Genomic DNA, 22,264 nt, shown 5'->3' with positions numbered 1-22,264 from the left:
TGTAAAGGTCCATCCACAGACTGACAGACAGTGAGCGCAGACAGACAGACGGTTGAGTCAGCAGAGACGACTGGTCCTCCTTAAGCTGCAGTCTAATTATACTGTTAGTCATCAAAGAGGGATAAGCTGATCTTTCAATGTGAATCAGCGGTAATTCCTAAATGCACAAGTGCTGTTTAATGTGTGTTTATGCCTGTGTGCAATGACGTCAGACACAGCAACATTAGTATTCAACACAGATGCTGTACCGGACTTTATAAAGACACTACTGTTCTTTTTCATTTCTTTGTTCTACCAGCAGTGCAGTCTGGTTTACAATGACTGCTGGTATACTGGGAGATGTGGACCTCATTAGACTGGCATTAGTCAGAGCAGAAGAATAAACTATTATGCACACGCAGCTAAATCTGTTGTGTGTTTTTGTCCGCTCACCTCAGGCACAGCTTTCCTTTTCTGTTCACTGACGCCCAGATTCTCCAGGCTGAGGCTGGCTTCGAAACACTCAGGGCACACTCGGCTCGTTTTGTTGTCCAAGGTCTTTGAACACTTTGCGCAGATGGCCTGCAGAAGGTCAGAGAGAGAGAGAGGAACAGCATCAAAAGGCTGCTCGGTTGTTAACAGTTAATTGTCCGATAGAAATGTTCCACTTGTTCCCTGACTTCTCCCTTCATCACTTTGACATGGCTAACAAACACTTTTTCTCTTGTTCCATCTGTGCTCACCGCTCCACAGGACTTGCAGTGGTGTTTGCGCTTGGTGAAATTGAAGCTCTCGTTGCAGCCTTTACACGTTTGCTTCTCTTTCTCCTTTTTCCTGGAACTTTTCTGGAAAATACACATTAAAAAAAAAACATGTGTCAAGGTCTTTGGCCTGTTCAGTTTCAGCACAAATGAACCAAAGGAATGTCTGAGGACTGGTCTTGCTTGATCCTCTGTTTGTCTGGCTGCATGTCTTCCATTTCACCTTTCTAATAACACAGACACAGACAGAGAGACACCTACGCAGAAACACTAACCTTCTCAAACAGACAACTGTATCAACAGCTGTCAGATTGTTATTATAGATGCATTGTGGGAAAGTGAAATTAATCTGCTTTATATAAAAAATAATTTTCGATCATTTTCTGGTCAATGAGTACAAATCCATTTTTCGCTTTTTAAAAGAGAACAGCAGATGGATCCATTGCAGTCGTCAACAATGTATTATAATCATCACCACAACAATCCAGCCTGAAATCAATGTACCTTTAAGGATAACTACAGAAACATCTGTCACACAGACAGCTCATTCTTTAAAACACAAGAACCTGCACAGGTGTTTTCACTTAATAAGCTTAATTAGAACCGCCTCTCAAAGTACAATTCAATTAGCAGTACGTACTGATTTGGCCAAAATGTAGTATGTAGTATGCAAACGTGCAGCATGCCAAAAAAAAAAACGGATGTCGTACTGATTTGGAAAAAATCTCCAGTATGCACCGGACCAGTCTACCTCGCCTACTGTCTCCCACAATGCAAAGCGCAGGAACGTCACAATGGCAGTTGAAATAGCAGACAGCAGCGAAAGAGCAGAAGGGGGCGCTATAGTTAAAGAAGCAGCTTCCGCTTTCCAAAACCGGAAATGGCGCCTGGCGCTGCATACTGCAAAATAAATTTGAACAGCGCCGTACTACATACTACCGCCGAACGCAGTATGCAGTATGTAGTATGTAGAATCCGATTTCGAGCACAGCAACAGTGTAGGTTTGGATGGTAAACATAACTTACAGGGGCTAACATGGCTACAACAACAGTTGTCCACCTTTTTATTAAACATTTTGTCAAACATTTTACACTTCTTAACGTTGGTCTCTATCCTGTTACACCAGGTATTTATTAGCCGTTGTTTCCCGACACCTCTACCTGCTCCTAATTGTTTTTTAGTAAAGACCAAAGCTTGAAACTAAATCCGGTTTCAGTGTACTGCAGCTACCAAACAGTTATTGTTCATCTTCTGTAAGAACTGTATTTTGAAATCCTTTTTTTCAAGTTAATTCCATGTTATATTTATGATAACAAGGTGCCGGTTTAGCTCTGTGGTGAAATCGGCGGCTCATGTACAGAGGCCACAGTCCTCGATGTGGCGGCCCTTTGCTGCGTGTCATCCCCAATTCTCTCTCCCCATGTTTCCGACACTATCAACTGTACCCTCTATAAATAAAGTCTGAAAAATAACAGTAATATTCATAGCTTTTGCATTAATCGAATAAACCAACCATAAAGGCAAAACTATACTACCAACCAAACAGAGTTGAAGACTTCAAATTGAACACGTAAATATTTGTTTGTGGTAATTTGACCACTTGCAAATTATTTTGGTAATACAATATAGTTAAACCCAAAATGATAAGAGGCCTTAAGGTAATACCTGCATTTTACTTCTACATCTTAAAGCCCAGCTATCATTTCAGTTAATTATGCATTTGCATGGTACATATTTTAAACTCACAAACTGTGTAAGCCACTGCTCCTTTAAGCACCACCATGCCTCATGACAAAATGTGTTATTCCTATATATACACAATGGTATCTTACCCTTTCATGCAGTCTTTCACCATCTGAGTCCATGGATGTGTTGCACCAGGGACCCTGAGGAAGGAAAAAAATAATCATTAAGCTCTATTAGCTCTATAAACTGCCTGCAGTGAGATAACTCTACCACTAGGTGTCAGTCTGAACCATTGAAATCTAGCACTCTGCCTTATATGAAGTTACATTTGGCCTGCGTCCAGCTCCAGCCAAACCAAAGTGGGTCACAGCAGATCCATAAGAGTTTTGTATACACTTTGACTCGGGCTTTCCCTATTAGGTCATGAGAGAGTTCTGGGAGACGAGACTCACAGACGCTACGTGTTGCAACTGTCAGGGGCGGAAAGAAAGAGCTTCTTTATGTGTCTGATACTACAACATCCATAGATGGAGAGCTGCTCAGGCAGACAAAGACCAGACTATGATAAACTTGTTTGGTGCACCACTAGCCTCCCATGATTCATTGCACCGGATGACCCACTAATTGACTGATCAATGAAGTGACTGGTTAAGGGAGAGTGAGACTGACCGGTGACTCAGGGAGGTGGTCGTCTTCCCGGGAGAAGGAGCTGTTGAAAGCTTTATTGAACGTTAAGCTGTTTTGTTTGTTTTGTTCGATCGTGGCCAGGATCACCTGAGAGTCAGAAGAGATGTAGAGGAAAAGAAGGAGGGAGAAGGAGAAAGATTATTATCATAGGTATCCTACAGAGTTTGTTACTTAGCTTAAAATAATTAAATTCCTAAGATGAAAACGAGAAGATGAAGCTAACTACAAAGCCACAATTTCTTTCCCTGTCGTATTGGGGACAAAGACAGCATCTGTGCCATGCTGTCTGTTCTGACAGCGCACTGACAGAATGACGAATGCTATCGCATCACAGCTGCAAAAGCATCACGGTCCTGCTGTTGCTGCCTTAAGCCCAGTGCTTCCAGAGCTTTAACCGGCTCACAGTGTGTAAAAACTTTCCCCTCAATCTCCTTAACGTTACACTACAATTGTCTGTTGCTTTTGTGAATGATCCATCTAATAATCTCAGCGCGTCCCTCATGCTTACATGCGGAGTAAAACCTCACATACCCCCTCTGTAATACGCCCACCCTCTCTATTCAATCCTGCAAAATGTTTTAATCAGCTTTACTCTGCTGTAATGGGCTAAATGAGCAATAATGAGGGGCTTTATTAGAGAATATAATTCCCAAACACACTGAATGAGTGCGGGGAGGAAATCTTTGCTAATTCCATTCTCTAATAAAGCAGATCTACCACAGGACCAAACGCAAAATGCTGCATGTGTGCTAAAGAGACGGTGTGTGGTTGTACTTCTACATGTGTGCTAGCATGTGAGTAATTCTTGCCTGAATCCAGTCTTCTTTCTCCTCAGCCGTCCTGTAAAACAGCAAAAAATCATGACGTCAAAAACTACAGAAACTAACAATGAAATAGATTCAAATGTTCACATCAAACAGGGCAAGTAGACAATCTGTCAACATAGGAATGTATAGGCTAGTGTTCAAATAAGACACAAGATAAAAAGACAATTAAGTTCACAAGCTTGTTTACTTCCCTGGTTAAATAGGTACCATGTACAGCTATTTAAATGAGGTAAGTAAAAGACAGATAAGTGAAGCTGCTAGTTTGTAATGGCTAACAGGAGCTAACTTGCTAACTGTGGAAGCAAATGTTCCACTAGCTTGACATGCTACCTAACCGGCTAACTAGCTACGTTGGTTTTAAACTCGGGTTAGACCAGAGTATCAAATTAAATAGCTGACGTTCACAGCAGAAGTTATTTGGTTAAATAAGAGGGTTTTTTCAGCGTTTTGATCTCAAATATGCTTCTCAAAGAAGGACACTTAAGAAGAGCAAAACACAGCCAACAGGAGCTAGCTAGAAGTTAGCAATTAGCTAGAGGATTAAATAGCAACATTGCAGTTAGAGAGAGCAAATAAAAAGTCATACTATGAAAAAAATATAACATTAAATAAAAGTAACTGCAAAAAGTACCATCTTTTAAATGATATTTTGGGAAGCTAGTTTTTAAAAAGGGAAAATTTGAAGTAACTTTTATGTAATGAAATAATGATGTAATGACTTCAAACTGTTAGATTAAAACAAATATGAAAACAAGTAATTATAATAACTTGAAATGTTAATTAATTCTCATATCAAGTCTCTTTTGTTTAATCATGTTATTTGAATATGTTGACCTATATTAATTTTTGTGCATTCGCTCCAAATGTCTTTACCTGGCTTGCAGCTCCAGTGAACGCTGCTTGCCGATAATGGCAAACGAGTGAGGAAGGTTCTGCTTCACATTTTCCTGCACCTGAGGTCAAGAAACAGAGAAAATTAGATTTGCACCTGCCAGAACAAACAAAAAGGCAGAGGAGAAAACAAAGGACATCGAACAGAACAGAATTAGAAGCAGAAATTCACCTCCATGCCGGCGATGTCGATCCTCTCTCTAACACTGAACTTCTGTCCCATCAGTCTGAGTTTAGGCACGCAGTAAAGCACCATATTGTTGAACTGGTTTAGAGACAGAAATATATCACCTAATTAAAGACACAAAGATCAGCAGGGTGATGTTTCTGTTTTTAACACCTCCGTGCTCTCACCACGTAGAGGTATCGGTCTTGTGCTGTTCCGTTTTTGGCTGACATCTTCTTGATATGTCCTTCTTTGATGAGCTCATTGGCCGGGTTAACTATGTCTTCTTCTCCTCCGAGCCGCTCATAAACCTCCAGCAGCTTGTGCATCTTCTCCTGCAAACATTAGGCAAACAGGAAGATGAGCAAACCAGAAGCAAAAAAAACACAAGAAAACACATGAGAGTGAGAAGACAGATGAAGCCATTCTTTTTTTTTATTACCAGCTAAGACTCTCATACATTCATGAGTTTCCCAGCAAGGCAGAAGCAGGTTTTATAAATCTTTACTGATTCATGAATACATTTGTCTGCTAAAGTTGTTTGAAGTTTGTGAGAAATACGAGTACAACGCCAGACAGAGCAAAGCGATGAAGAGTGTGAAAAAGAGTCAGTCAGGCTTCCTCAAGCTGCGAAACTCGAGGCAGGAAGCGGCAACTTCCTGTCTGTACTAATTCATCATGCTCACTCCCCCAGACAAACTCTTGCAATGTTGCTGACTGACAGTACAGCATCAGCAACTCTTTGATTGAGTAATGTCTTAGCTGGTTTTTACAAGACGGAATAAAACAGTAAAGGTGTGTTGTGACAGATGACAACCAAAACACAGAAGAGTGATGTATAGTCTTACCATCTTCCTGATTGCTGCATTGGAGTGGTTAGCTGCAGTAGAGATTAGCTCCACTGCCTCTGTAACAAGCATTCACACATACAAAGTTAGCATAAAATCATGTGAAAACATCATGTGATATAAAACTAACCTTCAGATTACAAGGGAGGCAAACTACAGACTGTCAGTCAAGCTCTATTTTTAACACAGTGGAAACATAAGAACTGCCAGGGACGTCACACAAGCTTAATTATACTCATTTAAAAGGATTAGATGCCAAACATGCACTGTTTTATCATTAAACACGCTGACTGCATTAGGCTGGCTTTTATCCAGTCGACTCGCCTTGTGCTAATGCCTGGGAGCACCTGAGTCAGCCATCTTAATCATGGCCTACATAAACAGAAGAGACACACAGCCGCGGGAAATGAGGCCAAAACAACTGTGATAAACTGCGCGTCAGGAGAGGAGGAGAGAAAACCCCCAACATACACTCCAAACAACACGGTGTGGTGAGGCTACACTCGCCGGGAAATGGACGCAAGGATGTGGGAGAACATCATCATCATGTAAAATTTAATTTGTGGTCATAAAGATTAATGCACTGAAGGGAAGTGTGCGATCTGTCTCTGCCGGGAAGGAGGTGAGGCTAGAGACAGACGGCAAGAACGAGAAGAAGAATGAGGTTGAAATGAAGAGTGAGTATCCTGCATCAGCTCAATGATAGATTAAATAAAGTGGTTAGCCTAATGAGGTCATGACCGAGGCTAAGGTAGTTGTCTCCGCTCAACCTCAACTGTTTATGTTGCACAAAAATATCACATGACTATTGTAGTTTTATTATGTTACTGGGGGTGAATTTTACAGCTAGAAAATGATTGGGGGCATGACACACATGTGCTACTTTGTATTAGTCTCTTAGGATTTGAAAGGTCAGCTAAGCCCTACATCACATACTACACTGCCAAGACTACACAACTGTCTGCCCCCACCTAGACCTGACTCCTCTCATGGCATTTACTAAAACATTCTGGGTGGTAAAAGCCCGGCACAAACCGAGGCAAATGTAGCAGTTTCTGTAATCTACTTTAATTTCTTTATGGCCTGTTATATTTCTTCCTATTGTTGTAAGTAGTGTCATCATCAGTGTAGTACTTTGCTTTCCAAATCCAAAAATGTGAAGAAATGCATCCCGGAGCGAAAGAATCTTAGTATCATGTTGGCTGAATCTCATCAACTGGCTCCCACACAAGGTTTCAGCTTTTCAAAGTAAAAGCGGAGCAGCAGGGAGGGATCTCCACTGAGGGTTGGTGTTCTCGAGCAAGATGTGTTCACATACAACAAGGTGAGGTGAATTTCTTGACACCTTCTGACCTTCTGGCTCAGACAGTCTTATTTTAAAGGTTAGCACGAGCTCCAGTTTCACCGTTTTCCCCTCGGATCGGCTACTTGTTCCTCCCTCTCCTCCTGCTCATAAACAGTCATGGAGCCTTATAACTCCAGATAACCACAAAGTGGAGGTGTGTTTGCTTCACTAGCACATATTTGGATTCGAATCTGCACTGGTTTATCTCCTTTTTGGCCTTTTATGCGTCTATTGATAGCAAGGAAAGTGGAAAGTGTTGGAAACAAGGAAGAGAGAATGGGGGATAACACGTGACAAAGGATCGAGGGTGGGAACCTGGAACTGACTACTGACTGACTTCTAAAACAATATTATTTTTACTTCATGTATATATGTTTTCTCCAATTAAGATTCTGAATTAAAATCTCTCATTAAATCTTAAGTTAAAAACAAAAAGATGAAACGGCTTGTAAGTGCGTCAAACCCTGAACTTTGTACTGAACAGCGCACAGAACTGTGTGCTGATCAAAACATTACAGGTGAAAGTTGAGGTACAGGGGAAGCAGAAGTAAAAGCAGGTTGACAGGAAGCCAGAAAACCATAACTGGAAAATGTCTCTATAATCTGCTGTGACTGAGAAGTGTGCGTGTTGCAGTTTAAAGAAAAAAAAAAGTGGCTTTAATGTCTCACTCTCTGCGTCTTTTCGGTCCAGAGCGTCATCAGGCAGCTTCTTCAGGTAGTCTTTGAGCAACAGCTCGTATCGAGGAATCCTTTGGACCGGCTCCAGCATGTGGTGCTGCAACGTCAGGTTCCCGCACACATCCTGTTTCTGTGGGTGCACACACAAAAACAAACCTGTCAAAACTGTTTTTGTAATGTGGATTTCAGAGAGTTCATAACACGGCTTCAAAAAACAATTATGCTTTTGAATAAACGAGTAATAAACAATTTGTGTAAGGAAGGTTTTGAATAAGACAAACACAGATATGTACCTGTATATTCTGAACGACACTCTTGAACTGCGAGGACCGCTGCGTCCAGGTGTTGACGAGGTCCATGGCTCGGTCAAAGTTCTTCACATATTCTCCATACATCTTCATGAACGGAGCCAGTTTCTGGAGGATGTCTCCAATGCGAGGGGTGGAGTCCCTGCAGCAAACACAACAAACAACGTGGTTAATGCAGGCAGAGAATTCACTAAGTCTTCACGCATTGTAAACAGGACTTTGGGCCTATTTGATGCAGGACAGCTACACAACTTAATGGCTATCGAGTTAGACTGTTTGACTGTTTGCAATGTATGCTGTATTCATGACAGTTTCACGTGTCTAAACTTGATTTCATGGAGCTACTTTTATTCACAGTATCTTCCATTTAAGAGTCATGTTCTACCAAAGGTGGCTGATGTTGGCACTATAACCCAAACTGGAGCTACATTTCCTGCTTGGTCATCATTTTTTAACTCTGACACACAAACAACACACAACACACAACCTATCAACCCGACACCACTAAAAACCGGATAATAATGCCCTCCAGCTGTCACAGTTTTACAGCCAACACCAACGGCCTAACTGACCACAACCATCTCTGAGCAACGTCACAATGATGCACACTGTTTATCCCTCACCATTCTCCTGTAATGCGCGTCTTGAGCTCAGGCAGCAGGAACTTGTCGTGGAAGCAGTAGATGGAGGAGATGTTGGAGAAGATCCCTGTAATGACGTCCTGAGGGATTCCAGCTTCTGTGAGCTTAGTGCAAAATACCTGCAGAGAAAAAAACAAAACACAACGTTTGTATACAAAAAATGATGCAACTGTTTCCAAAACCGCAGATCTGGCTCCCTCTCATCGAGCGGGCATGTAAACAGAGAGGAACTTTTATGATGTTGTTTTAAACATAAACAGAGAAAATTCCATTTTGTTCTTTTCCAAAACAAACATTTTCATTTACACCAGATTTGGCTTCTCTGCGACCAGCAGAGTAACAAAAACACTGCCAGCGAGATACACTGTAAAGTATAACTTTGGAAGACACGTTCCTTTGATTTTTAGTTTATGAGTTCAACTGTATAAATGTGGACATTTGTAGAAGTTGACATATACTGTATATAATCAACTTATAATACAGTACATTGGGGTTGAAAAGAATAACTTTTGTTTCTTTGGTATAATTGCAACATTTAGTTGATAAAACATGATAACATTTACACAGATCCCAATGCAACATCTTCTAATGGCTTTTTCCCCAAAATAAAACCATATTTAAATTCAAATGATATTAACCTGTGAATAGTTGCACCTTAGAAGGTACAATAACCTAATGTTAGTTTATTTTTTAATTGTTTTCCCTTTATTGATAGGACAGCTAAAGAGAGACTGGAAACGTGGGGAGGAGAGAGTGGAGAATGACATGCAACAGATGATCACAGACTGGGAGTCGCACCTGCGATCATTTCGTCGAGGACTGTAGCCTCTGTATGCGGGGCGTCCGCTCTACCAACTGCGCTAAACTGCCGCCCCATGTTTGCCATTTTTGCTAAATGACTTAAAGGATCATTCCACTGATCTTTCAAGTCAAAATAAGTTTACAAGTTATAGTTAACTTTACTCAACATGTAAAAACTGTTGTATTCTGTCCTTCTGGGTGGAGAGGACTTTGTCGAGTCTGAGAAAATAACCCTGATGATGTCATCGATGTCATCAGGGTTATCTCAGCTTGAGACAAACTGATAACAGAAGAGTGTAACAAATTGGAGGTGTGGGGTTTAAACAAAGTGGCACAGAGGCTCTAATAAAAGATGTTTTGGTTGCATTGTGGGAAATGTAGGATTGAGTGTTTTTTGAGCCTCTTGTGTGTTTTTGCATGCAATATCAATTCACAGGAAAACCTATTTAAACGATTCATTGATTATTAGGGATTATTGTACCACTGATAAATCAGAATCAGCTTTATTGGCCAGGTATGTACACATACAAGGAGTTTGACTCCGGTTTAACTTTGCTCTCTATGTACGAGCATTAAAAATGAAATATTAAACTAGTATGTAAAAGCCTACATAGGACAATAGTGCAAATGTGAGGAATGCAACGATGCTTGATTAAAAATATTTAATTATGTAACAGATGGGTTCATTTACATGAGTTAGAGGTAGCATTGCTAAAAGGTAATGTAAGTGGGTCATTAAATCTTATCTGTCAGCATCATTCTTGTAATGTTCAGGTTCAAATCAAACATGATGTCACAACTCTGTGGAAACTTGCTTCACTACAATCATCCGTCGCAGCATCAGACTGGCACTACTGTCTCCATGTGGTGTGAGAACAGAGAGATAAAAACAGGAAGTGCACTGTGAGGCTTCTCTGTTTCACTAGAAAATAAACCATAGCTGGCTCGTGATAGGGCAACCGTGCACGTCCTCCACCACATGAACCTAACAGAGAGGAAGAGGACTGAACCGCCAGGAGAGAATTCTCATCAGACACGAGCGAATACAGAGAAAAATAAATGAATAGAATAATCCGTACTGAAACAATTAGAGATGATCAGCCAACGGTGCGGACAAGAGGAGGAGGACATGACATCAGACGTCATGATAAAGAGATGGTATTTAGATGTGACACAATTCATAGGTACCCCAACAGAAAAGTGATGTAAGAATGCAACAATTTTGCTAATCAAGTATTTTTGAATGCATTTCCATAATGAAAATGACAAAAAAGTCACTTAAATTGATCATTTACTACAGTTTTTTAGTGATACTAACTAAATATAGTTGTTTTATGGACGAACTGACTCATAGATTAAACATATTTTTAGTTTTAAGGGTGAATTTGGTTGTAAAAATAATGCTGTGTCACATCATTGAGCCCAGACGGAGCTTTCTACTTATAAACCCCGCTAAGAGTCAGGAAACACATCTTTAATCCACAGGGTTTAAATACAGATAGTTACAGATCAGTGTGAGGGCATGACACATCACACCCACACACATATATACCAATATGTGTCACCCTCAGACACATACACACAGTGAGTGCATGTGCTATATAAAAGGGTGCACATGTATATACAGTATAAAGGCACAGACACACTCTCACGGTCGTGCTAACACTGCTGCGAGTAATCCAGTCAACAGAGGAGTGTTGTTGTCCGCTGGATCACAGTGCCCGTGTTAATCCAGCTCAGCCCGGATCTCAATCACTAAGACCAATGGCACACTTAGGAGATTGAAATTGGGACCAACACACTCACGGACAAACAAACTAACTGGAAAGAGAGACACAAACAGAGGTAACACAGTTACCTGGTCTAGGAGGTTCAGTCTTTTGACGTAGGCCTCTTCAGTCTGGAGAAGCTCCTTGGCGATGTTGAGGAGCTTCTGAGCCTCTGAGCACTGAAACAGACAGACATGAAGAATAAGAAGTCTTAAAAGACCATCACATACAAATGAAACATCTCCTTTTCAGCATCAACACACACAAAAAGATAATATTATACAGGTTAATGCGACAAGGTTTAGCCAACAAAAAGTGAGTCCACAGTCGTTTGGACAGTCAGTTGTTTTCTGTTGGTTTTTCTATATATTTAAGGACTGTTGTTACATCCATATAGAACAAGAATCATATAGCTGTTTTAAGCCTGTGTATGCTGTGGCCCATGTAAAGCTGTTGTCTGGAATCTATCTATTCGCGCTAAGCATCACTATAAATATCAGTCAAAGGATATATTGTTAGCTGGACAACAAATGAGGTGATGGTGGCCTCGTGGTCATACAGAGGATGAAGGAGGTCAAAAATGTCTCACTTAAGCAGCAGATATTTTTAACTCTGCCTAACCCTTCTTTTTTTATTCTATTCTCTTATTCTAGTTCTATTTTTTGTTACTTTCTAATTGTATTATTTAAATTAGCTTGTTGATATTTTTTAGCCTCGACCCTTGAATCCTTTGCAGAATACTACACCTACTGTAAGTACTTGTTATATACAGGGCCTACTGCTTATTTTCTCAGTTTATTCCATTAACAGTATACCCAAACTCGGGATGTATCTGTGTAAACATCTCTTCATTTTTTCATTACCTTGCTGTCTTAACTTTTTATACTATTTAAAAAGCTTTTATGCCTTTATTGATAGCAAGGACAGTGGATGGTGTTTGGAAACGGAGAAGAGAGAATGGGGGATGACACGTGGAAAAGGGCGGCCGAACCCAGGACCGCCGCATCGAGGACTGTAGCCTTTGTACATGGGCCACTGACTTAACCGCTGAGCTAAGCTGGCGCCCGTAAAGGTCAGTTTTTATAGATTTGTATGCAACACTAAAAAATTCAAGTGTTTCACACAGATGTTTTGTTCACTGTCAACAAATCCTATGAAAAGAAACAAAGCTAGTGTGTGAGTCCATCGCCAGGTGCTTTCTGCTGCTTCATTGTAATTAGGGTACATGTCACACAGCACAACTGTCCGACTCACTCATGAGTTTTTAAGGGTTTTTGGACCAAAACAAACCTCGACTGAGAAGAGAAACAAGCTTCATCAGACTGAGTCTACATGGACCGGATAAGAAAGATAAATCATTATTGGTTTTGTTCTTTTTTTCATCGGATTTGTTGACAAAGAGACAAACATAAAGTAACAGCAGAGTTGAAAGATAAAGCAAACAACATATGCTACTGACTGAAACAACAGTTGTAGCATCCGGGGCGAATAACAGTAAACTGACTTTCACAGAGCTCTATTTCAGTCACAGCAGCAGTGGTTACCTCTGACAGCGGTATGACATGTTATAAGCTGATGTGGTGAACTCTCTGTCATTGTGAGCTGAGACGACAGAAAACGTACGACTAAACTAAAAATGATGTTGCTGATTTAGTTCATCGCAACGACAAAGAGCACACACACCAGGCTCACGAAACACGTCTCCACAAAGAGGCTGGCAGACAAAGCCGGCACAAACACAAAAAAAACTGTCTCCTGCAGCGCACATGACTGAAAACCCACATCCTCTGTAATAAAAGTGTCATTATACGGCCATCAACGTGTCAGCTGTGTCACCAATATTCCCGGTCATAGAAGCCCCTCACATAACACAGCGCACACCCTTCCTCTGCACTGCAGTGCTGGAATCAGGAAGCACTGCAGAGCAGAGATACCTTTCCCCAGAAGACTGCGGGTGTGTGCGGTCAGCAGAGGCCACAGGGCTGTATGTTCATATCACACCGTGTGGGTTTGGGTGTGTTTGACAGCATTTAAACACGCTGAGAGCGATGTTTTCTATATATCGTGATGGGTTTAAGTCTATGTGACTGCTTGTTTGCTAAGACTCTCTTTGTCCTATTAGACATTGCGTTATTTTTTCTGTCATCACCTCCATTTGCTCGTTTATTTTAAGACCGTTCTCTAATGCTTTTATATGTGAAACTGTGGCTCTCTAAAGGAAACACTGACAGCATTTAAAGGCCATTAGGAGGAGTATGTTCACGGCTTGAGGTATCAGTGTTGTTTACAATCAATAGTCAAATTGAAGGACAAGAGATAAGTGAAACTCTAGCTCATCTGCAGGGAAGATATCGGCCTCTGGACGGCCATCACGAGCTCCTGTTTCAGCTTTTAAGCAGGTATTTGTCCCTTTATGTAACAGCCGAGCTGCTTTTAGATAAAAGTCGTTTACTTGTGAGCGCTGCAACAGAGTGTAGTGTTTCATGCAGAAGTATTCTTTGAAACAGTTCACTCAGCCTGAGATAATAATAGACACAAGCTACTTTTTTCCACTACATGAAAGCCAGACTGACTGTCTGAGACAAAGCTTTTAAACTTTGCAGGATGAGCTCAATTTCACATTCCTGAAAATCATGATGTAACATGAATAAATTAAAGTGCCAGGGAGTGTGGGAGACATTAATGATAACCTTCATGTTGTCCAGTTTATGGCTTGATGAGGCTGAAGAGTGCGAGGTACTCACTTTGTGCGCCTCTGAGTGTGCATCAGTCAGAAAGCCAGTCTGTGTGTCCGTCAGAGAGTGTATTTCTCCACTGCTCCCCTCATCCAAGTCACTGTCCTCATCCTGCGTCGAGTCTCTCTTATTGCCCAGGGTAACGCAGCAGGACACGCTCTCCGTTTCTGTGACGCTGTCGTAATGATCCTCCTCGTCGATGGCGTCCTCGTTGGGGAACACCTCGCCCTCTGCGGTGCAGGACGGGCTGTCGATGCCGCTGTCCCGGTTAGGAATCTTCCCGTTTTGCTCCGAGGAGTCCTGATTGTCCAGGAGCTCGTGGGAGGAGCCTTCCTCCCGCTCCACGACGTGAAGGCAGCTAACGCCATCGTGCGTGATGTCATCATCGGCACAGTCGTCCAGCGGGGTGTCGTCTGAGCCGTCAAGGTGCACCGAAGCCAGGCGGGAAAGTTCAGACACCTCGTCCGTTCGCTCTGAGGTGCCAAGTGCAAGTTTGTCCACAGGGGAGGAAGAGTCTCCTGCAACCTTCGGCGGGGTGTCCTGGCCGCAGGAGGAAGTGATGTCAGACGCAGTGTCCATTCTCAGACACAGGTGCAGCTGGGAGCGTGGGAGCACCCCCAGGATGGGGACCCTGGGAAAACAAAAAACACTGTTACACCAGCTTTAAAGAAGTATGTGTGTTCATAGCTTAAAGAAGAGTCGACACACGTCTTTACTTGATTAATAATTAGAGGATAAAATGCTGGATTTCAGTGGGTGGAGTTCAACCAGACAGCATGAGAAACATGTAAAAGTTAACATCATATAACTTACTTTGAATTCTCGAACCTCTCGATGAGCAGCCCCACCTTCTGGGCCTCTCTCTGTGGCTGTGCACCCACACCAGGCGGTGCTACAACGGGCTTTGGCTTAGGTGGAGGAGGGGGCGCTGGCAGAGGCCTGCAGGGCGCTGGAGGGATCCTCTTCGGTTTCTTATCTTGCCCGAGGGCGAGCAGGTGCGTTGGTTTAGGGGGCACTACAGATGCAGAGATCCAGTCGAGGCAACAAGAGCAGAGAAAAAGAGAAGCGTGAGGCTGCAGACATTCACAAAACTATCAGGTTACACGTAAAAGTCCGAGGGAGAAAACCTCCATGGTTGAATCCAAGTGTGAAGCCTGCTCGTAAAAAAAACCTCATGAAAAAACTCCAAAGGGAGGAAAAATACAGGATAGCAACATGTAGTAGTCGAGCAGACTAAAACTGAGCCTCAGCTATCAGCAACTTCCTTATTTCAGAACAGGATGCTGAGACGAGTGCGTGCGTAAGTCACCACAGTTCCAGTTAGATACAAAAAAAACAGAAGCACTGACAGAGAGATGACAAAGCTGTCTTTAAAATGCACACTGCAATCATACATGCGGGCACTCAATGGGTGCATTATTTTTATGACGGACAAAGTCTGCATATTTGCATTTATTTGTTTGCAGACACTCAAATGTCTGAAAGCAGGAAATATGAAAAGTCGCAGTTAATTGAAGCACTTCCTTGTCTGTGTATGCGTCACTGAATATGTGCACATTTTAAGAACGGCCTCATTGCACCTGAGAATGATTTTTTTCAGTGATGAGGAAACATTTCACAATATCTTAACAAATGAGCGTCTGTGGTTGTGTTCGAGCTTTAGTCACATTAGTTCTACATACAGTATTTAACTTTACTAACAGATATTAAGAGTAAAATCAGGGTAAGGGTCAGGATGTTATCTATGACTTGTTATTTTTATTCAACATTTTTACTGTTATCTTTTATTAATAAACTCTTGTTTCATTATAATCAATACGCCTCTGCATGTGTAAAGTTATGGCATCAGCGTAATGACCAAGGATCAAATCAGGAGCCTTACAAGATCATAGCAGACCCACTGCACCCACAATTCTTCTGAATATACACTTCTAACCTCAGGGTGCATGTATAGGACGGCCAGGGTGTGGACACAGCATTCAGCGCTTGAACAAGCTCTGATAACAGTTTGAACCACAGATGGACGACATGACAGCTTCCCAAAAGTGAAGACAAACCCTCTCTATCGCCCCCTACTGACTGGCTGCAGTACAGGTCATAAAGCCCGCCTCTTCCATGTCATCAGATGTGACATGGGTCAAACTATAAAACCTAAATACACGTCAAATACATTTTTCTCAAACATGGTTTCTGTCATTAAAGTTAGTTCTTATCCTGATGATTTATGTCAAAGTGTCCATTTTTAATTAGTTATTTGATGCTGTAAAAAGGATGATTGACAGCTCTGTCGACAAATACGGCTCCTGTTCCGGATTAGCAGAGTAAAAGGAGGATCGGCAAAAGGAGACGTAACTAAAACAATCACTACAGTCATTGAAGTTTACATATATGTGAACGTTAACCTCAGACCAACACAAGAAGCTGTTCTGCTGTTAAACATGCCAGCGTGCGGGATCCTTGCTTTTTTTTTCCGGTAAGTGTAAGTTTTGGTAAATTTGTGTTTTGGTTAGCGGAAGTGGCTTCAGCGGCTCCACCCGCTGATCTCTACTGCTCAACTCTGGCTCCAAATTATGTCACCAGTGCAAGATGGCAGCGCCTATCACGGGAGGTATTTTGGCTTCAATTTTGTACAATGAGAGCAGATGGAGACTAGCGTCCATCTTTATGTACAGTGATTGGTTTGAACTTGGCCCTCAGTACTTTATTGAACTTGGCCCTTGATGTCCCTCACAGATAACCGCGTGATGCTTAATGATTTAATGATGTATATTTAGATGGTTTTGTTTCATGTTTATTACGTGCTGTCCTGTGTGTTTGTTGATGTCTTTTGTCACTTATGTTTTGATGTTTTGATGCTCTTGGTGTGAGACGAATTCCCGTAAGGTCCCCTAGGTTTTATAATGATTAAAACCAAACACATACTCAAACTCAACCAGGGGAGCTTTGGTCCAATTGTATTAAATTGTAAAACGATGTATTAAAATGCAAAACCATTATTGTCATCTTGCTCAGAAATAAAGCAGCTGATTCAGCCCAAAGGGAAAAGACATTATATAAAATGAGTCTCCTTGTCTTTAAGCATTTCATTATTTCTGGTGATTCATTCTGACAAAGAGATTTCTTGCTCGACAGATTTCTTTCATTCTCATTTTAAAAGCCCGTTTTTATTGCTGGTAGTTCATCATGATAGTTCTGTAAGGAGTGCTTTTATCTACTGGTAACTCATTCTTAGAGATAAGCTTCAATTGTGTTAACACTGGCTGGATCTGAAAGCAGCGCTGGACATGGCGATGATTAAAACTAGAGACGGAAACCAGAGCCGCCACTGAATAGTTTGGTTCACATTTTATTGAGGCCAAGTCTGTGGTGTAATGTCCTACAATGTTTCTCCCCTAAACATAACACATGTTGTTCATATTTAGCATTCTTCAGATGATGCGCAAACATAAACACTCGGGAGCCACTGGCCTGCTTTCCAGCAGTAGCTCCTGCAGATGTGACCTACTGAGCCATGTGAGTGACAGAGTGAGGCCGGTTAGCTGACACACACCCTGTCATAAAGGAGCAGAATAAATGACAGCTTGATAGCAGGGGTTTGATCCTGCTGCACCTTTTCAGTTATAATGACAGCCGCAATGTTGAAACTGTCCTTGAAGGGAACCTGCTGAGGTCAACATGTTTTTACCTTGAGGTTTCTGTGCAGTCGGCGGTCTTGGCGAGGTGGAGGACTGGGGCCGGGGTTTGATGGCGGGCCTGTCGTGACATGGTCTGGGGGTCGGGATTTTCTTCACCAGCCGAGGAGAACACAGGTAGTCGACTGATCCACACTGGTACTGCAGAGAGGAGGCAGGGAGGTCTGGAGGAAAGAGAAGACAGACTACATCAGGAATCGATCGATATAATGAGATTCATATAAAACACACACCAAAAAATGAGTTTAATCCTGCGACAGGGATGCAGCCGTGTGCAGTGATGTACTTGAATGACCTTGAGATCAGTGTGTGCTTCAGGATGTCGACCTCTGACAGAGATGAAGGCGACCAAAGAGGAGAAAAGAACCTCTGCTGCATCGATCCTGCCTCGAGGCCTGAGGTAGCAGGCAGAGAGGATGTATATTGGTTTGTCTCTCACAGGCCTGTATCTGATTCACTACAGCTAATCTTCTCTGAAAGTCTGTGTCTGATCATTTTGTAACTATCTTTCTCACCCCATTGTTTCATTAGTTTTAACTTACTTGTACCTAAATACACACAAATAACAGAAGCAGATTGGTGTGAAGTGTAAGGCTAGCTCGGGCTGTGACGGTACGCCCCTTGCAGTTTGGCCGCCTCAGCCCGCTGCCGGAGTTTTGTTTGTGTTGGTTTTTATCACTACAGCGCTCACCTAAACGGTAAAACATCATCGACATGAGTGAACACAGCTATAAAGAAAATCGAAGTTCATCCCTGGGACGTTTGGATACAGAATTTACTGCATCCCTTAAAATTTTAATGCGCCAGAGACGCCGGACACGTACTTTGCAACATCACTGGGTCTATATTTAAAAATAAAAAAAGCGGAGATGGCGGCCACTTGGTCCACCCCGTGTTTGGCATCACATAACCGCAGTATTGCTAGCAATATTATTCAGTTTTGGTCTTGTCACTGAATACCAACCACTAAACAAAACAAAAATATACTTTAATAACCTTAAAAGGCCTAAAATGGTTCGGGAAATTGTGTAACTGTTAATTAAACTCAAATTTGGGTAATGTGTGTATTTCAGCTGCAGATTTGGTGTCTTAGAAAGTATTAATTTCCCCCTAAAGCTTCGATACCCATGTTTATAATAATAAGAAATGTCAGTTAAGAAAAGGAAAAACATAGAAGACCCGTCCTAAATGGTGATCCTAGTTTTAAGTCCCCATGCACCCACAAGTGGCTGTCTTTGCTGCTGCAAGAAGTCAACCAGAGCTCGGTGAGCGGAAGCGATGAGAGAAGGTGCTGATGCTATGAACCAAAATGTTTCTAAAGTAAGTTTGTAACAACACAAGCGTTTTTGCATCCAGATTTTTGTATGTCTTTTTAGTTTTTATCTGATTGTCACCCTGGTTGTTCAAAGGAAACACTGTTAAAGTTAAAACTGAAAAAGATTATACAGTATACTCAGTCCGACTTAAAATGATTGAAGTTATTATGGGACTGCAGATTGAAGGTCTTTGATGTCCAGTCAAAGGAAAAGAAATCCAGCTTTTGGAAATATATAAAGTACTTTGTAACCGAGCGTGTGTGTGGCCATTCTGGTCTGTGCTGTAAACAGCTCACTTTGATGGCAGCCTGTGTTTTTGTCAGTTTAAGTTCTTATCTGATGTGTCCCTCCATTAGAACAAAGTGACGTCCCTCAGTAGATTATGTTAATAACTGTGCAAACTGCAGCCACACACATCTGTCCCTTCAGGCCAGTGAATCAAATCCAGTCGTCCCAACTCTTCCTCAACTGGATTACATCCTGAAATTGCACCGAGCCCTGGCACATCTAATTTGCTGTTTCCAGCCATGCTGCCGGCAGCTGAAGGAAAGCCAGTAATGAGTCCTGGTCGGCTGTCTGCCTCATGTGGCACACTGCATGCTTTCCCACCATCTCTGCACCACAGAGGAATAAGAACAGGCAGGGGGGGAGAAAGAGGCAAGCCGCTCTCTTCACTACACATCAAAAATGTAAAAGTGTGTTTCTACTACAAACGAATCCCACAGCTCTTTGGTTTTATACCCACTCTGATTTTTGAGTTCCCTGGCAACAGAAATGTTATGAGCCTCTAGGTTTCTGCTAACACCATCTCTAAATCTGAGATGACTCGCGGGTTGAGTCAGAGGGAAAAGCGTGACCTATGATCAACCGGGCAGGCGCGTCCTTTAAGCCAAACGACCGAACGGTGGAGAACTCCTTGACCCGAGAGTGGCTGGGGTCGCTCCTGGGAAAAGCAAACAAGGGAGGAAGACGGAGACAATATAGGGGCTGGTGGCGCATATGGAAACTCTGTGTAGTCATGGGAGAGCAAGACGTGACCCTCATATGAAACTGCCTCACACCAAACAGGAACTTGACGACACAGCAGAGAGGGGAGCTGACACTTACAGTTTTTCTTAATTAAAATCTCACCGACAAAGCATAAATCGGCACAAGACACCATCCTTAACCAGGACTCAAGGCATAAACACGACTAAATTAACCGGTTTAATAATGCTCTAGGTTATTATTCACATCACATTGAGCTCTACAATGATTTTAATCAAACGTATTCAGGCATAAAAGCTTAAAAAATACAAAGAAAAACATTCGTTATATTCTAAGAAAGGAGCGTGTTTAAGAGCATTACCTTGCCTCCAACTGTTCAGTTTCACATAACCAAAGTCCAAAGAGCAGTGGAACAATAAAAAAAAAAAATCACCCACACAACCCAGTCCAAATCAAAACAAATCCAGCCCTCCCAGTTTGCCAAAGTGCGCCTGTGCGGAGCCCGAGTCTGAGCCTTTGTTACACTTAAACACACACCGAAAAAATAGTCCTTCAAAGCTCAGTCCTGCATTATACCCTCATACACTCACGCACATTCATCTATCGTTTCTCAGGTGTGTTTGAGGAGCTGCACCTGTCTTTTTCACCTGCCAAACCTGATCCAAGCCCCTCCTCCTGGGGCCAAAGTGACGGCGTGTGTGTGTCACGGTGGAGCCAAGTGATCCCTGCATGCTTTTACAACGCAGGACAATGATAGCATAAAACTTAAGCCCGTAACACAAAGCAGAAAACATCCGAAACAATGTCTGAACTTACACGTCTGTCACCTCATTGACTTCGACACGGAGGGATCCGGGAAATGAGCATGATATTGTAATTGTGTACTTTCAGGAAGGCTTTTGTACAAACACACATGAGAGCTCTGATCTGAGCTCATTAATTTCCTCTGCTGAGGGACGGATGAATGGGACAATTAAGCAGGAATTACACGACTGAGGACGTTATCACCATAGCACTCTGTTAGCTGTCGGTTAGCATGACAACCTTTCCCTGATTAAACAACTGAGACACTATGAGTCATTATACAACATCACCAGTGAGTATAAAAGTTAGATCCGAACAAGTCTTGTGATTGGACCAGGGGCCTTACATGAGTGCTGATATAGAGTATAACAGCACTTGGACTTTTATCTACACATATCACTCCGCTTCAGGCGTTCTGAATTCCATCACGATGAATAAAAACACAAAGACACATGTACATAACACAAAGTGGCTGCTCTGCGGTCATGTTTACACACACAGAGCAGCACAAGAGCAGAAGATTTATGTGTTGCTTGTCAACAGTCAAGTTGCGGAACTAGTTTTGTTCATGGAGCCAAATGAATGAATACATAAACACAAAATAGTAATCTGTTGCTTGTTACTTATTACTGTTAACTGCTTGTGAAATGTTGTATAAAAGCATATTACATGTGAGGAAGTACTGTTGTAGTGAATATCAGCACGGCTCGTGCTGATATTCAGTACAACAGCACATTAATTAGTCAAACTACACACCACTTTAATTAGTCGGACCGGGTCATAAATAGCCGGTCTATCTTACAGTTTGTTCACTGCTGCGACTCCTTAATTCACTCAGAGAAGAACAGAATGAAAAGTAAGCAGAGCGTGCGGGAAATATTTTTTTGGCAGCCAACCTGAATGACCGCATTACAGTGTATTTCTAAACATAGAGAAGGCCTGCTATTTATCTTACGAACGGAAGTATTCAGATACTGTCAGGTATTTGACAGGAAGACTCTCGCCTTCTCTCGTTCTGTCAGAGTGAAGGGCCCATGGCCCGAACAATTCTCCACTGACACGGTGATGCAGTCACATGAGAGAAACCTGGGGAATTTTGCTCTTAGGTCACATAACAGAAATGAGTCTGTTTCTCTGTTTGAGGAGATTAATTAATAAAAACTTTATGATTTTGTACCCTGTTTAAAAAAGTGTTCATACTTTTATAATCATAAAACAATTGCAGGTTATATTCTTTTAATGTTTTAGATACTAGTGCCACACCTGAGTTTCCATACAAATACCAAAACAATTTATTTTGGAACGCCCTACATTAAGGAACAGGCAATTTGTCAGGCAGCAC

The 22,264-nt window shown here is 42.0% G+C and overlaps 1 protein-coding gene across 1 annotated transcript in view; it reads right to left on the bottom strand.

Moving 5' to 3' along the window:
• fgd (faciogenital dysplasia) overlaps positions 1-22,264 on the bottom strand; it is a 57,899-nt gene that overhangs the window by 3,152 nt on the left and 32,483 nt on the right. The window contains exons 2-17 of the mRNA XM_069660224.1: positions 17,809-17,979; positions 14,937-15,138; positions 14,133-14,754; positions 11,478-11,567; positions 8,801-8,937; positions 8,163-8,319; positions 7,861-7,999; positions 5,847-5,905; positions 5,187-5,333; positions 5,005-5,097; positions 4,815-4,894; positions 3,924-3,954; positions 3,097-3,201; positions 2,574-2,627; positions 723-824; positions 433-561 (exon numbers count right to left, since the gene is read on the bottom strand). Of these exons, the coding sequence (XP_069516325.1) occupies positions 433-561; positions 723-824; positions 2,574-2,627; positions 3,097-3,201; positions 3,924-3,954; positions 4,815-4,894; positions 5,005-5,097; positions 5,187-5,333; positions 5,847-5,905; positions 7,861-7,999; positions 8,163-8,319; positions 8,801-8,937; positions 11,478-11,567; positions 14,133-14,754; positions 14,937-15,138; positions 17,809-17,979 (2,318 nt within the window). The remainder of the gene's footprint in view (positions 1-432; positions 562-722; positions 825-2,573; positions 2,628-3,096; positions 3,202-3,923; positions 3,955-4,814; positions 4,895-5,004; positions 5,098-5,186; positions 5,334-5,846; positions 5,906-7,860; positions 8,000-8,162; positions 8,320-8,800; positions 8,938-11,477; positions 11,568-14,132; positions 14,755-14,936; positions 15,139-17,808; positions 17,980-22,264) is intronic.

Source organism: Semicossyphus pulcher, unplaced genomic scaffold (genome assembly GCF_022749685.1).
Source record: "Semicossyphus pulcher isolate SPU_LCO1_2020_fin unplaced genomic scaffold, fSemPul1.0.p SCAF_13, whole genome shotgun sequence".
Taxonomy (NCBI): Eukaryota; Metazoa; Chordata; class Actinopteri; order Labriformes; family Labridae; genus Semicossyphus; species Semicossyphus pulcher.
The sequence above is the reverse complement of the archived record's forward strand: the minus strand, read 5'-3'. Positions and strand labels throughout refer to the sequence as shown.